Source organism: Hippopotamus amphibius, chromosome X (genome assembly GCF_030028045.1).
Source record: "Hippopotamus amphibius kiboko isolate mHipAmp2 chromosome X, mHipAmp2.hap2, whole genome shotgun sequence".
NCBI lineage: Eukaryota > Metazoa > Chordata > Mammalia > Artiodactyla > Hippopotamidae > Hippopotamus > Hippopotamus amphibius.
Genome location: NC_080203.1, coordinates 6,514,566 through 6,529,661, shown reverse-complemented (window position 1 = coordinate 6,529,661; position 15,096 = coordinate 6,514,566). Strand labels below are relative to the sequence as shown.

Genomic DNA, 15,096 nt, shown 5'->3' with positions numbered 1-15,096 from the left:
AAGCCAAACAAATCCAGCTTATAAACACATATTTTTATTTTACAGAATGAGAGAAGAACACGGATAACAAGCCAAGACTTAGCTCCCTTTTACTTTGATTTCTCTATTTCTTGACCCCATTAATTATACTGTTAATTATTTTCACATTTCCAAGTAAATTCCTATTCCAATGCTAAGTGAAATAAGTCAGACATAGAGTGACAAATACTGCATGAAATCACTTACAAATGGAATCTAGAACATACAACAAAGTAGTGAATATAACAAAGAAAAGCAGGCTTACAGATGTAGAGAACAAACTAGTGGTTCTCAGTGGGGACGAGGGAGGGGCACCACAGGGATGGAGGAGTGGGAGGCACCAACTACTGGGTGTACGACAGGCTACACGCATGTGCCGTACAACATGGGGCATATAGGCATTAGTTTGTAATAACTGTAGCTTGAGTGTAACCTTTAAAAACTGTATCAGAAATGAAATGGGCTGACATTAAAAAATCTTTAAAAGGAATCACATTTGAAAAATCAGTAAAGGAACAGATGAGCTTCCTCGTCATCACAGAGGAGAGGAACGCAAAGATGCTACACACCGTGTTCCCCCAACTCGCCCAGGCCCTCGCTCCTTAGAAGGCTGACGGCTCCCTCTTCACACGCAGAGTGAAGGAGCAGCCTCCCTTCCTGCCCCGCGGGAGAAGCTGCTGGATGCGGGGCTGGAAGGAGCCTGGCTGTTGCGCTGGCTCAGGCCCCCTCTTCCTCATCGCTCACAGCCTCTGCAGGCAGGGGTAGGAAGGACCTGGGGTCCAAGCTATTGACCTTGAGCAGATAATCCTGGACTTGCTCCCTGCGGATCTCTGCGTGGGCCCGGGGCCCCCACAGGAACTCGTAGCGGGCGGGGTCGCTGTGGGGCACCTGCCGGTATTCCAGGTAGCCCTCCTGCACCCACACTTTGGTCAGCAGCTCCCCGGGGTCCCCATAGATGCAGTGCTCTTTCCCTGCATACACCCCTATCCGGCTAAGTGCTCCCCAGGCCTCCTCCTCAGGGATGTGGTCGCCATCCAAGACAATCAGGCCCAGGAGCAACACCAGGAGGCCAGTCTTGGGGAATCTCTGCCCATCGCTCAGCATCCCATTGTGGGTGAGGCCCAGGGTGGGGACCAGGGCATAGGTGTGCTCCCTGGGGTCCACCTCCTTCATGTCCACGCCAAAGAGCAGCTGCATGCAATTGCAGGCTTGGCTGAAGACCACGGGGAAGTGGTCCCGCTGGTCTTTGCGGACCATGGTCAGCATTTCTGCCGTTGTGGTGGGCTCCTTGGTGCGATACTTGAGGAGCAAGAACCGCACCAGGTCAGCCATCTTCAGACGTGGTGCCTCTGGTAGCAAGGACTTGGCACCTTCCTGGTCGTGCCAGGTGCTCGGCCCCTCTTCCCCTTGGCTGCTGAGGCCACTGTCTTCCGTCGGGCTCCAGGGAGTGGCGGCCATGGCCTGGGAGGAGGGGCGGACACCCTGAGGGCTCTGGGGGAGGCTGGGGGCTGCAGCAGCAGACACCTCCTCCCGGGCGCCCAGGAACAGGAAAGAGCACGAGGAGGAGGAGGAGCAGGAGGAGGAGGAGGAGGAGGGGGAGGAGGAGGAGGAGGAGGAGGGGGAGGAGGAGGAGGAGGAGGGGGAGGAGGAAGAAGGGGATGCTACATCCTCCTCCCCCTCAGCCCCAAACAGCTGTGCCTCCCCCGGTCCCTGGGCCTGGATTGGGTCCTTAAGGTTGGCTTCAGGCTGGCAGAGCTCATTCACCTGGACCAGGTGCATGATGACCGGGGTCCTACCCCCAACAGGAGAGTGGGCAGGGGTGACAGATGGGGACCACGGGCCTGGGGGAGAGAGGGGGTGTGAGGGGCCTCGGATGAGAAATGCACCCCGGGCAGCTCTGACAGAGCCCACTGACTTCCGGGTCTCCTCTTCAGGGGTGCTCTTGGGCCTCACAGGGGCGGTCCTCCTGGGCGGTCTGTCCCCTGCCAAGCTGAAGGAAGAAGTGAGGGGGCTCGTCAGGGGGCAGCCACCTCAGCCTGAGGTTCCGGGGCTGACAGAGGGTGGGGGGATGTGGGTGTGGTGCGGGCCCCTCTGTTCGGGGATGGGCAGCCCCTGGGAACACACTCAGGGCAGCTTCTCACCTTGACCCCTGGCTCTGCCTGGGCCTCCTCTCTTCAGTGACCTGAGGACACGTGCTGCAGGACTGGGCCTTCACCCCCGGGATCCTGGAGCCCCTGCAAGAGGACTGGAGGGGGCACCTCGGGTGTAGCCTGTGCCACAGCCCTACTGTGCTGCTGGCAGGGGTGGGCGCGACTCTGTGAGGTGCCCCCAGTTCTGGGGTGGGTGGGCCCCGGGTGGGTGGGCCCCTCGGGCCTCACTCCTCGTGCTCACATTCCCCTGGGGCAGAGCCTGGACCCTCCCCTTTGGGGGCCTGACGGGAAACTCAGAAGAAGACCCTGAGACTGAACAGAAAGCAGTGAGGGGCCCACATGTGGCCGCACCTGCCCTGGGCCTCCCGCGGCTCCTAGGATGGGGAGCTATGGATCCTCTCCTCCTCCTCCCGCCCTGCCTGGCCTCCCAGTACTGACCACAGGCCCAGGTTTCTGTTGAGGCCCCTGTGCCCAGGGTGAGGTCTGCTCGGTCCTCTCTCAGGGTCCTGGGAGTTCATCCTCTGCGGACCTGAAGCCTCACCCCTCAGACAAAACACCTCACCCCGCCGAGACCCCTGAGCCAGAGGTCAGGAAACATCTCATCTGCTCACCCTGCTCTGGGGCCTCCAAGACCCCGCACAAGGGCAACGATCCCTCCCGGTGCTGGGGTCTAACGTCCTCAGTCCTTCCTCATGGTAGTCTTGACGCTGGGCGGGACCTGGGATTCCCTCCTCTGCCCACCTGAGACCCCGCCCATTTCACCACCTCCCCGGGGTCTCTGAGACTCCGATGTCAGGAAGTTAGAACAGGCCTAGTGTGCTCATCCCCTCCCCCCACCCTGGGCCTCTCAGGGGTGACTGCAGGGGCGGGGATCTGTGGGGTCCCCTAGGATTGGGGTGCAGGGTCCACACAGTCCTCCCTCAGGGTCCTCACCTTGTCTCCTGGCAGGACCTGGGATTCTCCCTTCCTCCCACCAGAGGCCCCGCCCCTTACCGCAGGTCCCCAATCTGTCTGAGACCCGGATGTCAGGAAATGCTACCTGTGGCCATCCTGCCCCAGGCTCTCCCAGGGCCCCCTCTGTTCTGCGGTCCAGGGTCCCCTCATTCCTCCGTCAGGGTCCTCACCTTGACTCCACGCAAGTCCTGGGATTCTCCCCCATTCACACTCGAGGCCCCGCCCCTTATCCCAGATCCCCAGTGTCTCTGAGACCCGGATATCAGGAAACGCTACACATGGCCATCCCACCCTGTGACCTCCTAGGGCCCTCTCTGTTCTGGAGTCCAGGGTCCTCCGAGTGCTCCCTCATGGTCCTCACCTTGTCTGCCGGCAGGACCTTGGACTCGCCCCTCTGCCCACCAGAGGCCCCGCCCCTTATCCCAGGCCCCCCAGTCTGAGACCCGGATGTCAGGAAATGCTACACGTGGCCACCCCGCCCCAGGGCCTCCCAGGGCCCCTCTGTCCCGAGGTCCAGGGTCCCCCTCAGTCTTCTCTCAGGGTCCTCAGCTTCACGCTACACAGGACCTGGGACTCTCCCCTCTGCCCACCTGAGGCCCCGCCCCTTATCCCAGGTCCGCAGTCTGTGTGAGACCCCGATGTGTGGAAATGCTACATGTGGCGTTCCCGCCCTATGCCCCCCCCCCCAGGCCCCCTCTGTTCTGAGGTCCAGGGTCCCATCACTCCTCCGTCAGGGTCCTCACCTTGTCTCCTGGCAGGACCTGGGATTCTCCCCTCTGTCCACCAGAGGCTCCGCCCCTTATTCCAGGACCCCAGGCTGTCTGTGACCCAGATGAGGCAGTCAAAACTCATTGCCAAGTGCCGCCCAGGCTTGATGTCAGGGGTGGGGATCTGTGGGGTCCCCTCGGTCCTCCCTCAGGGTCCTCAGCTTGAGCCCTGGCAGGCCCTGGGATGCCCCCTGTGTTGACCTGAGGCTGGACCCTCACACCAAGGCCCTCACGGCCCTGAGACTCCCCTGGGAAGGCTGCCGACATCACGTCAGGCCACCAAGCCCAGGGCTTCCCAGCGGCTGAGATGATCCCGCGGGGTCCCTCAGCCCTCCTGCTGCTCCTCACCTTGACTCCCACCTGGTCTGGGCCCCGCCCTCTGCCCACCCGACTGTGCTCCCCTTAGACCCAGGCCCTCCCCAGCCAGGACCCCTGAGAGGGACGTGGGGGGGTGAGGAGGGGGCTCGTTCCCACAGCCCTGCTGGGGTCTCCCAGGGCTGAGAGCAGGGCCAACCTGGATGCCCTGCGGCCCCCGAGTCCCCCTCACGGTTCTGCCTGGACTCCTGGAGGGGCTGGGCTCCTTCCCTCTGCCGACCTGAACCCGGCCTCCCTGACCCAGGCCCTCCCCTCCCCCTCGCAGCAGGTTCAGCGCACGTCACATCCGGACCCCATGCCCGGGGGGTGGGGTCCCAGGGCTGTCGGGAGGGCCACAGGTGCATCCGCTGGGTGCCCTCAGTCCTCCCTCGGGGTCCTCACCTCGACTGCCGGCAGCACCTGGGCCCCGCCCTCTGCCCACCTGAGACTGCGCCTTGAGACCAAGCCTCTGAGCCCCGAATTCACTGAGGAGGTGGGGGCGGGGTGGGGTGCGCAGCCGGTCAGCCCCGCCCGGGTCCCCCAGGAGTCCCAGTAGGGGCGGGGTTCCATTCGGTGGGACCCTCTGTTCCGGGCCGGCTGCACCCCTCCCTCCTCACTCAGGAGGGTCCTCCTCAACCCTCGCGAGAAAGGCTGCAGTCCCAGCCCAGATGCTGGATGGGGGGCTGCCCCGCCCATGACCGTGGGGCAGCACAGAGCCCCGCACAGCTTCCCCTGGGGGCTCCTCACCTGCCCCCAGATGTCGGGCCCCTTCTGTATGAAAGTTTTATTTTGAGCTGAAGAGGCTGAGCTGCGGCAGGTGAGTTCGAGGAATCCTTGGTTTGATGATTAGGTAGTATTACCTATTGGAGGGTCCTGATTTTCAGTGCCTGTTTCTGATTCACAGGGAGAAATAGATTTTACATGTCTACCTAGTGTATGTGCTATATGTACCTATAGCATGTACCTAGACTGTATGTGCTTATATACACATTAAATGACATACCCCCATATATGTACTAAACACGTACATATGTAGGTACATTTCTATTTCACATGTATTTATATATATGTTTATAGGTGGACTATATAGATACTTAAGTTATGAGTGTCTATTACTATGTGTGAATCGCTCCATCATCCTATCCTATGTCCATTCTAGTTTTCTGTTTTTATATTTTTATGAACTTATTTACTGTTTTTTTTTTAATTAAGAAATTGTTTTGGTTGCATGTGGTCTTTCTCTAGTTGCGGCGATTGGGGGCTAGTGTTCGTTGTGGTGTGGTGCCCGCTCATTTGGTAGCTTCTTTTATTGGGGATCAGGGCTCTAGGCACGTGGGCCTCAGTAGTTGCATCATGCATGGTCAGCAGTTGTGGCTTGCTGCCTTACTTGCTCTGCAGCATGTGGGATCTTCCCAGACTAGGGATAGAACCCATGTCCCCTGCATTGGCAGGCGAATTCTTAACCACTTCACCACCATGGAAGGCCCTATTTTTTGGTAATTAATTAATTTTTTGGGGGGGTGCAGTGTTGGGTCTTCTTTGCTTTGGGCAGGCTTTTTCTAGTTGTGGTGAGTGGGGACTACTCCTTGCGGGGCACAGACTTCTCATTGCGGTGGCTTTTCTTGTTGTGGAGCATGGGCTCTAGCCATGCTGGCTTCAGTAGTTATGGCACATGGGCTCAGTAGTTGTGGCTCATGGGCTCTAGAGAGTAGGCTCAGTAGTTGTGGCACACGGGCTTAGCTGCTCCGAGATATGTGGGATCTTCCTGGACCAGGGATCGAACCTGTGTCCCCTGGATTGGCATGCGGATTCTTAACCACTGTGCCACCAGGGAAGACCCCTTTATATCTATTAAGATAGTATGTCTTTTTGGAAAGGCCAGTCCTCACCAGGGAGGTGATCTCAGGTGGGTATTCGCACAGACTCAGCAGTCAAATGTCTCCATCCCCCCACCTTTCCTGCTGTCCTGGTATTACCCCGGGCTACAGACATGTGTGCTCTGGGGGCCTATCTCAGCTTTGTGCAATGAACCAGGTCCAAAGTTTAGAATCTTTTCTCCTTACCCACTGCGCCCTCTGCACCTATGCAGCCCGCTCCCCCCTCACCGTAAACACAGGAACCAGCTCCCCAGTCATGACTCTTCCACAGGGCTTTCTCATGTTTTGTTGCTTAGATATTGTTGTCCATATCGTGTGTCTGTTTTTTGTTTGTTTTCATTATTTGTTTTTTTAGCGACTTTATTTTTTCTTCTAAGCTCATTTTTTCCTTTTCTTTTTTGGCAACGCAGCGAGACTTGTGGGATTTTAGTCTCTGGGCCAGGAGTTGAACCTGCCCCTTGGCAGTGAAAACGGGTAGTCCTAAGCACTGGACTGCCAAGGAATTCCCCATTTGTTTTTTGTGTGTTTTCTAGAGCACATTTAGGGGCACAGAAAAATAAAGAGGAAGATACAGTGATTGCCCATGTACTTCCTGCCCCCACATGTACAGAGCCTCCCCCATTATTAACCACGACAGCAGAGAGGTACATTTGTCACAAGCGATGAACCTGCATTGATACACCATAGTCCCCCAGAGAGTATCATTCATGTCAGGGTTCCTCTTGGTGTTGTACATTTGATGGGTGTGGACAAAATAAAACGACATGTATCCCTCATAATAGTATCAGCGTATTTTCAATTCCCTAACATCCTCTGTTGTCCTCTGCCTATGCATTCCTCCCACATAGCCTTTGGCAACCACTGATATTTTCACTGTCTTCATAGTTTTGCCTTCACAGAATGTCATCTTGGAATCTTACTGTATGCAGCCTTTTCAGAATGACTCTTTCCCTATGTAATTGCATTTAAGGTTCTTCCATGTCTTTTGATGACTTGATAACGCATTTCTTTTTAGCACTGAGTTACAGTCCATTTCCTGGAGGTACCAAAGTTTATGCATTGGCTGACTGAAGGACATCTTGTTTGCATCTGTTTTGGCAATTATGAAGAAAGCTGCTAAAAACACTCCTGTGTAGGTTTGTGTGTGGACATAAATTTTCAGCTCCTTGGGGTAAATACCCATATGGAAGCTGGATCATACAGGAAGAGCTTGCTTTGTTTTGTAAGAAACTGCCAAGCTGTCTTCCAAGGTGACTACCATTTTGTATCCCCACCAGCAATGAATGGGAATTCCTGCTGCTCTAAATCCTCACCAGCATTTGGTGTTGTCCCTTGTGGGAAGACATTCTGGAATCTTTTTGTAACCTTGAAAATGTTGAAGTATGTGGGCCGAGCGATGGGATTCAGAATGTCCTGCTTGAGCAGTGGAGGAGCTGAGGGTGCAGGGCGTGGAGACTAATATCACCCTGTTTGGTCCTGAGGGATGGCTGGTTAGCCAAAGACGGGTAAGATTCCTCAGAGGAGGAACAACCTAAGACAGGCACAGCTGCAGAGGGGCCAACAGGGGTGGTGCATAGAACCTTCCTTATATCACCGTGTTTGGCCCTGGAGGATGACTGGTTAGCCAGAGACGGGTAAGATTCCTCAAGGGAGGAACAACCTAAGACAGGCACAGTCGCAGAGGGGCCAACACGGGTGGGGCACAGACCCCCAATATCTGTGAGAGGTCTCCTACCCCCAGGGCTGTTTTGCTCTCCACCCCCAGCTCAGATCCACACCTGCTCAACTCGGACCCAGGAAGTAAACAAAGATAATTGCCTCAGTCATGTGAGGCCTTTGATTGTTTATGAGTGTAACCTGAGAATGTTAGCCCACGAACTCAATAAAAGCAGCCTGGGATGAGTCAGCGGGGCTCTTGATCCTAGAGGTCTTGAGTCCCCCAGTCCCATCTTTCTCTTCAGTCTGTGTCTGTGTCTTCTTCAAGCTTGCGGCACCCGTCACTCACCTCGAGTCGCCGAGCTGGTCTCGGCAGTCCCTCTCCCAGACTTTGGCAATTCTAATAAGTGTGTACTTTTTGTGTGTGTGTGTGTGAGAGAGAGAGAGAGAGAGAGACATCATGAAGTGACTACTCACGGCTACTGCTCACTAGTCATCAAGCTGGAAAAGGCACAGCCAGGCTAAAGCATTGCAGAGTCCTACCCAAAGCATCAGGAGGCAGGGTCGGGCACATTGTGTGTGCAGGCTCATGTCCTCTGGACATAATTCCTAATCTGGCTGCTTTCTAGGGGGAAAAGCACAAAATGAAATTGGAAATCCTAGAGCAAGAAGAACTTTAGGATCAGAAAGAGGTGACTGAAAGCCTTTGACACCTTGAAAGACTTTGGCTGAGCAAGCATGGCTTCGAGATAACCACGTGGGGGGCAGACCCTCCAATTCCAAGCTGTGCAGGGGAGACTTTGGAATGTGGTTCCCGGCCTGCAGAAACATGCACTTGGCAGGAAGGGGCAGGTCCAAGGCAAGCACTTTCCCTTGACATTCAGTGGGTCCCCCGAGAGGACCCCTACCCCTCGCGGAGCTCTGTGGTGGGGACTGGGTCAGGATGGTGCACCTGGAGGAGGTCTTGAGGCCTCCTCCCTCCCCAGCCAAGTCCCACAGCCCAGTAAGTGCACTGGCCCCGCCCTGGTGCAGGAGCCCTGACCGGCACACAGCTGGGTGTAGAACAAGGTATATCATGTTGAACAGTTCTGATATGGGAGACGAAGCATTCTCCTTAACAGATTTTCAGCGAGAAGAGGAAAATTGCATCAATGAATGTACACGAGGTTGGAAGACATGGACTGGTTTGAAATCTTCCCAACGTGGGGGAAGGTACATCTTAGACATTCAGGAACAACAGCTACATCCACTGACCACTGCATTAGTTCCAGGCTCTGTACACAGAGCTCACATCATGTGGAAAGTCACACCAATGTTTTCACCTTGTACTATTACGAGGACGATTTTACAGAAGGAGAAATCGAGGCATAGAGTCTCCCTGAGTTGATCGGCTTATCAGTAGCAGGACTCGTATTGAAGCTGAACGGCACGTAGCTGCAAAACCCGATCCCCCCACTGGCCAGACCTATTTCCCCAACAGTCAAGGGGGACCCAGCTGTCCTCCACGGTGTCCTACCACTGCTGCGTGACACCACAAGATGTAGAAAACACAGGGAGCCAGGCATTGGTGCCTGTGAGAGCCTGACACTGGATTCTGTCCACACGGCCTCCTCACTCCCATCGGGTCACCGTCTCTCCTGAAATGGACAAGAGGGCCGTGGAGGAGGGGGAGGGTCTAGGACAGAGGGTGTGAGGAAGGAGAAAGGTCCTGGACGTGGAGGTCGGAGGCACGGCCCTCTGAAGGCAGCTCTTCTGCTCAGGCATGGGCCCTGCTCTCTCACTCCAGGCCCACTCTGCTCCCCTTCTCTCCCAGCTGCTTGGTGGCCGCACGCGCTCTTGCGGGCTCACTCCCCTGGGCAGACTGGATGTGAGGCAGGCGGCAAGCCTGTCTTCAAAGCACAGCGACCGCGGGCTGGTGGACTCTCACAGCATCCACACGGGCGTGCGTGTCTGTGCCCTTCAGGGCCCTGTGGAGGTACCTCCGTCTGGGTACTGGAGCACACATGACATGTTCCCGATACTTATATGTGGTATGTCCATGTATGTGTATGTGAGCACATGTAATCTACACACATGTTATAGATACATAGAGGACATACACTACATAGACATGTAAAATGCATTCCGTACTGTGAATGAGAAACAGGCATTCAAAATCAGGACACTCCAACAGGTAATATTAGCTAATCATCACACCAAGAGTTCCCTGGACTCATCTGCTCAGCTGCTTCAACTAAAGCTAAATCTTTCATACAGAAGGTGCTGGAAGTATGGGGGCAGGTGAGGAGCCCCCAGGGGAAGCTGTGCGGGGCTCTGTGCTGCCCCATGGTCATGGGCGGGGCAGCCCCCCAGGCGGCATCTGGGCTGGGACTGCAGCCTGTCTCACAAGGGTTGAAGAGGACCCTCCTGAGTGAGGAGGGAGGGGTGCAGCCGGCCCGGAACAGAGGGTCCCACCGAATGGAACTCCACCCCCAATGGACTCCTGGGGGACCCGGGCGGGGCTGACCGGCTGCGCACCCCACCCCGCCCCCACCTCCTCAGTGAATTCAGGGCTCAGAGGCTTGGTCTGATGGCGCCTTCCCAGGTGGGCAGAGGGCGGGGTCCAGGTCCTGCCGGGAGTGGAGGTGAGGACCCTGAGGGTGGAATGAGGGGACCCGGACCCCAGTCACAGGGAACCCACCGATCCCCGCCCCTGCACTCGGTTGTGGGATACCCCGTGGTGGGATGAGCACATTAGGCCTGGCCTGACTTCCTGACATCCGGGTCTCAGAGACGCTGGGGGCATGGCATAAGGGGCGGGGCCTCAGTGGGCAGAGGGAAGAATCGCAGGTCCTGCCGGGAGTGGAGGTGAGGACCCCAGTGTGGAATGAGGGGACCCGGACCCCAATCACAGGGGACCCACCGATCCCCGCCCCTGCACTCAGCCCTGGGATACCCCGTGGTGGGATGAGCACATTAGGCCTGTCCTGACTTCCTGACATCCGGGTCTCAGAGACACTGGGGGCATGGCATAAGGGGCGGGGCCTCAGTGGGCAGAGGGAAGAATCGCAGGTCCTGCCGGGAGTGGAGGTGAGGACCCCAGTGTGGAATGAGGGGACCCGGACCCCAATCACAGGCGACCCACCGATCCCCGCCCCTGCACTCGGCCCTGGGATACCCCGTGGTGGGATGAGCACATTAGGCCTGACCTGACTTCCTGACATCCGGGTCTCAGAGACACTGGGGGCATGGCATAAGGGGCGGGGCCTCAGGAGGGCAGAGGGGAGAATCCCAGGTCCTGCCGGGAGTGGAGGTGAGGACCCTGAGGGTGGAATGACGGGATCCTGGGCCTCAGAACAGAGGGGCCCTGGGAAGCCATAGGGCGGGTTGGCCACGTGTAGCATTTCCTGACATCTGGGTCTCAGACCGACTGGGGAACTGGGATAAAGGATGGGGCCTCAGGAGGGCAGAGGGGACAATCCCTGGTCCTGCTGGGAGTAGAGGTGAAGACCCTGAGGGAGGACTGAGGGCCCCAAGCAGATGCATCTGGGGCCCTCGGGACAGCCCTGGGACCCCAGCCCCTGGGCACGGGGTCCAGGTGGGAAGAGAACTGATCCCCCTGGCAGAGGGAGGGCAGGGCCTGGGTCAGGGAGACCGGGTTCAGGTCGGCAGAGGGAAGGAGCCCAGCCCCTCCAGGAGTCCAGGTAGAACCGTGAGGGGGACTCGGAGGCCGCAGGGCATCCAGGTTGGCCCTGCTCTCAGCCCTGAGAGACCCCAGCAGGGCTGTGGGAACGAGCCCCCACCTCACTCCCCACGTTCCTCTCAAGGGTCCTGGCTGGGGAGGGCCTGGGTCTAAGGGGAGCACAGTCGGGTGGGCAGAGGGAGGAGCCCAGGCCAGGTGGGAGTCAAGGTGAGGAGCAGCAGGAGAGCTGAGGGACCCTGTGGGATCACCTCAGCCACTGGGAAGTCCTGGGCTTGGTGGCCTGACGTGATGTCGGCAGCCTTCCCAGGGGAGTCTCAGGGCCGTGAGGGCCTTGGTGTGAGGGTCCCGCCTCGGTTCAACACAGGGGGCATCCCAGGCCCTGCCAGGGTTCATGCTGAGGACCCGGAGGGGGTCCGATGGGACCCCACATATCCCCGGCCCCTGCTGTCAGACCTCGGGAGCCCCGGGCGGGATAAGCCCTTGGTCCCTGTCCTGACTTCTACATCCCTGTCTCAGAGACACAGGCGGCGATCTGGTATAAGACGGGAGCCTCAGGTGGGGAGAAGGGAGGATCTCAGGTCCCGTGTTTAGTCCAGGTGAGAACCTTGAGGGAGGACTGAGAGGACCCTGGACCCCAGAGCAGTGTTGGCCCTGGGAGGCCATAGTGCAGGATGAGCACGTGCAGCACTACCTGACATCCGGTTCTCAGAGACACTGGGGGCACGGGGTAAGGGGCGGGGCCTCAGCAGGCAGAGGGGAGAATCCCAGGTCCTGCTGGAGTGAAGGGGACGACCCTGAGGGAGGACTGAGGGCACCCTGGACCCCAATCTGAGGGTACTCCACCGATCCCTGCCCCTGCACTCGGCTCTGGGATACCCCGTGGTGGGATGAGCACATTAGGCCTATCTTGACTTGCTGACATCGGGTCTCAGAGACACTGGGGACCTGGGATAAGGGGCGGGGCCTCAGGAGGGCAGAGGGGAGAATCGCAGGTCCTGCCAGGAGTGGAAGTGAGGACCCTGCGGGAGGACTTAGGGGGCCCTATGAGGCCATCTGGCAGGATAAGGCCACGGAGAATTTCCTGACTTCTTTATCCTGGTCTGGGAGAGAGATGGGAGAGTTGGTTTAAGGAGCAGGGCTCAGGTCGACTAATGGGAGGGCCAGGTGTTGCCAGGGAAAGGTGAGGACCCTGAGTGATCACGGAGGGGACCACACATTCCAGAACAGAGAGGACCTCACAGAGCCCAGCTCTCCTGCCAGCACTTGGGGCCCGGGGCTGTGGCACAGACTACACCGGAGGGGCTCCTTCATTCCTCTTCCAGGGGCTCCAGGAACCTGGAGGTGAAGGCCCGGTCCTGCATCCTGAGTGAGTCCTCAGGTCAGCGAGGAGAGGAGGCCCAGGCAGTGCCAGGGGTCAAGGTGAGAAGCTGCCCTGAGTGTGTCCCCAGGAGCTGCCTATCCCCAAACAGAGGGGCCCGCACCACGCCCACATCCCCCCACCCTCTGTCAGCCCCGGAACCTCAGGCTGAGGTGGCTGCCCCCTGACGAGCCCCCTCACTTCCTCCTTCAGGTTTGCAGGGGACAGACCGCCCAGGAGGACCGCCCCTGTGAGGCCCGAGAGCACCCCTGAAGAGGAGACCCGGAAGTAAGCGGGCTCTCTCAGAGCCGCCCTGGGTGCGTTTCTCAGCCGAGACCACTCACACCCTGTCTCTCCTCCAGGCCTGTGGTCCCCATCTGTCACCCCGCCCACTGTCATCATGCCCCTGTTCCAGAGAAGTGAGCTCCGCGAGACTGAGGCCGACCTTCAAGACCAGGTCCAGGCCCAGGGCCCGGAGGAAGTGCAGCTGCTTGGGGCTGTGGGGGAGGGGGCCACATCCCCCTCGACCGCCTCCCCCCCAGTAGCCTCCTCCTCTGCCGCCCGTGCTGACGCCTTGCTGGAGGAGGCACTTAACATGATGGTGGCTGACCTGGTGTGGTTCCTGCTCCGCAAGTATCGCGCCAAGGAGCCCACCTCCAAGGCGGAAATCCTGAATATGGTCCTTAAAGACCATCAGGACCACTTCCCCGTGGTCCTCGGCCAAGCCTCTGAGTGCATGCAGCTGGTCTTTGGCATGGATGTGAAGGAGGTGGACCCCAGGGAGCACACCTACGTGCTGGTCCCCACCCTGGGCCTCACCTGCAATGTGATGCTGAGTGATGGGCAGAGCTTCCCCAAGGCCGGCCTCTTAGTGATGCTTCTGGGTGTGATCGCCCTGGAAGGCGAGCGGGCCTCTGAGCAGAAAGTCTGGAGAGCACTTAGGAAGATGGGGGTGCGTCCTTTGAGGGAGCACCGCATCTACGGGGAGCCCAGGGAGCTGCTCACCAGAGTGTGGGTGCAGGAGGGCTACGTGGAATACCGGCAGGTGCCCCACAGCAACCCTGCCCGCTACGAGTTCCTGTGGGGGCCCCGGGCCCATGCGGAAATTAACAGGTTGCAAGTCCGGGAGTATCTGCACAGGGCCAATCGATGGGATCCCAGGTCCTTCCTATCCCTGTGTGCAGAGCCTGTGAGCGATGAGGAAGAGGGGGCCTGAGCCAGCGCAACAGCCAGGCTCCTTCCAGCCCCACGTCCAGCAGCTTCTCCCGCGGGGCAGGAAGGGAGGCTGCTCCTTCACTGAGTTTGAAGAGGGAGCCGTCAGCCTTCTAAGTAGCAAGGGCCTGGGTGAGTTGGGGGAACACGGTGTGTAGCATTTTGGGGTTCCTGTTGTGTGTGATCACAGGAAATTTCACCTCTGTTTTCTTTAGGAATTTTTCAAATGTTGGTTCTTTTGTAGACGTCTAAGCAAGCTTCAGGGTCTAACTTTGTGAATGTCATTGATCACAATGTGTTTGTACTCACCCAGTTCAAGAACAAGAGTTTTGCTGTTTTGTCAAAGAGACTGGGAAATCTCCCACTTCATCTTGTGACCCTGAACAAGATAACATGGAATTGGAATTACAACTATTTTAGAAATGTGAAAGTGCTTAGCAGTAATATAGATGGGGGACAAATAAGAAAAATAAAAGTAATTTTAGTGAATTCTTGCTTGTTTTCCTTCTTGTCTGTCATTCTGTACAAGTATGCTATCTCTGTTTAGTTGGATTTGCATGGGTTATTTAAGAAATTAGGAGAAAACTGGTCTGAGTAAATAAGCCCCTGCTCTCTGGTTCATTTATTGTGCAGACCTTCACAGAGCCTCTGCCCTCTGGAAGGCCCTGTGATAGTGGTGGGGACACTAGGAACAGCAGGACACAGCCACACCTAGAGTGATGGTCTGGGAGCTGCAGTCACGTGAGGAAGATGCTGAGATGTCCCCTAAGGCCCACAGAGCGAGGAATCATGGGGCAAGGCGGTGGGGGTCCAGGAGCGAGCACTCGAGTGTAAGTGCCCCGAGCCAGGGCAATTTGGGGCTTTGGGAAGCGGGGCTTCCTTCTGTGGGAGGTACCGGTCTGCGGCCTGTTAGGAACCAGGCCACACAGGAGGAGGTGAGACACAGGAGAGCAAGAGAAGCTTCATGTGCTCCTCCCCCATCACGCGCATTACCACGGGAACCATCTCCCCCACCCCCACCCTGGGGAAAGATTGCCCTCCAAGAAACCAGTCTCTGGTGCCAAAAAGG

General features: G+C 57.6%; 2 protein-coding genes across 2 annotated transcripts; one reads left to right on the top strand and one right to left on the bottom strand.

Moving 5' to 3' along the window:
- Positions 1-735: 735 nt before the first annotated feature.
- Positions 736-6,378, bottom strand: LOC130842315 (melanoma-associated antigen 10-like). The gene is made up of 4 exons (XM_057718954.1): positions 6,349-6,378; positions 1,972-2,068; positions 1,605-1,859; positions 736-1,370 (listed from the first exon to the last, which is right to left on the bottom strand). Exons 1-4 carry the CDS (start codon positions 6,376-6,378, stop codon positions 736-738), a joined length of 1,017 nt encoding a protein of 338 aa, XP_057574937.1.
- A 2,341-nt stretch (positions 6,379-8,719) lies between these two features.
- Positions 8,720-14,031, top strand: LOC130842310 (melanoma-associated antigen 9-like). Its single transcript, XM_057718944.1, has 5 exons — positions 8,720-8,779; positions 9,590-9,765; positions 12,781-12,877; positions 12,969-13,065; positions 13,178-14,031. The coding sequence occupies exons 1-5, from the start codon at positions 8,720-8,722 to the stop codon at positions 14,029-14,031; spliced, it is 1,284 nt and encodes a 427-aa protein (XP_057574927.1).
- The last annotated feature ends 1,065 nt before the right edge of the window (positions 14,032-15,096 follow it).

Excerpts from the sequence above, each read along its gene's own strand:
- LOC130842315 (XM_057718954.1), bottom strand. The coding sequence starts at position 6,378 with ATGACTGGGGAGCTGGTTCCTGTGTTTACG. Across the intron at positions 2,069-6,348 it reads AGCTGGTTCCTGTGTTTACG|CCCCGGAACCTCAGGCTGAG; the intron begins GTGAGGGGGGAG and ends ACCCTCTGTCAG. Across the intron at positions 1,371-1,604 it reads CTCCTCCTCCCCCTCCTCCT|CAGAGGCACCACGTCTGAAG; the intron begins CCTCCTCCTCCT and ends AGTCCTTGCTAC.
- LOC130842310 (XM_057718944.1), top strand. The coding sequence starts at position 8,720 with ATGGTGCACCTGGAGGAGGTCTTGAGGCCTCCTCCCTCCCCAGCCAAG. Across the intron at positions 8,780-9,589 it reads CAGCCAAGTCCCACAGCCCA|CTGCTTGGTGGCCGCACGCG; the intron begins GTAAGTGCACTG and ends CTTCTCTCCCAG. Across the intron at positions 9,766-12,780 it reads GTGGAGGTACCTCCGTCTGG|GGGCTCCAGGAACCTGGAGG; the intron begins GTACTGGAGCAC and ends TTCCTCTTCCAG.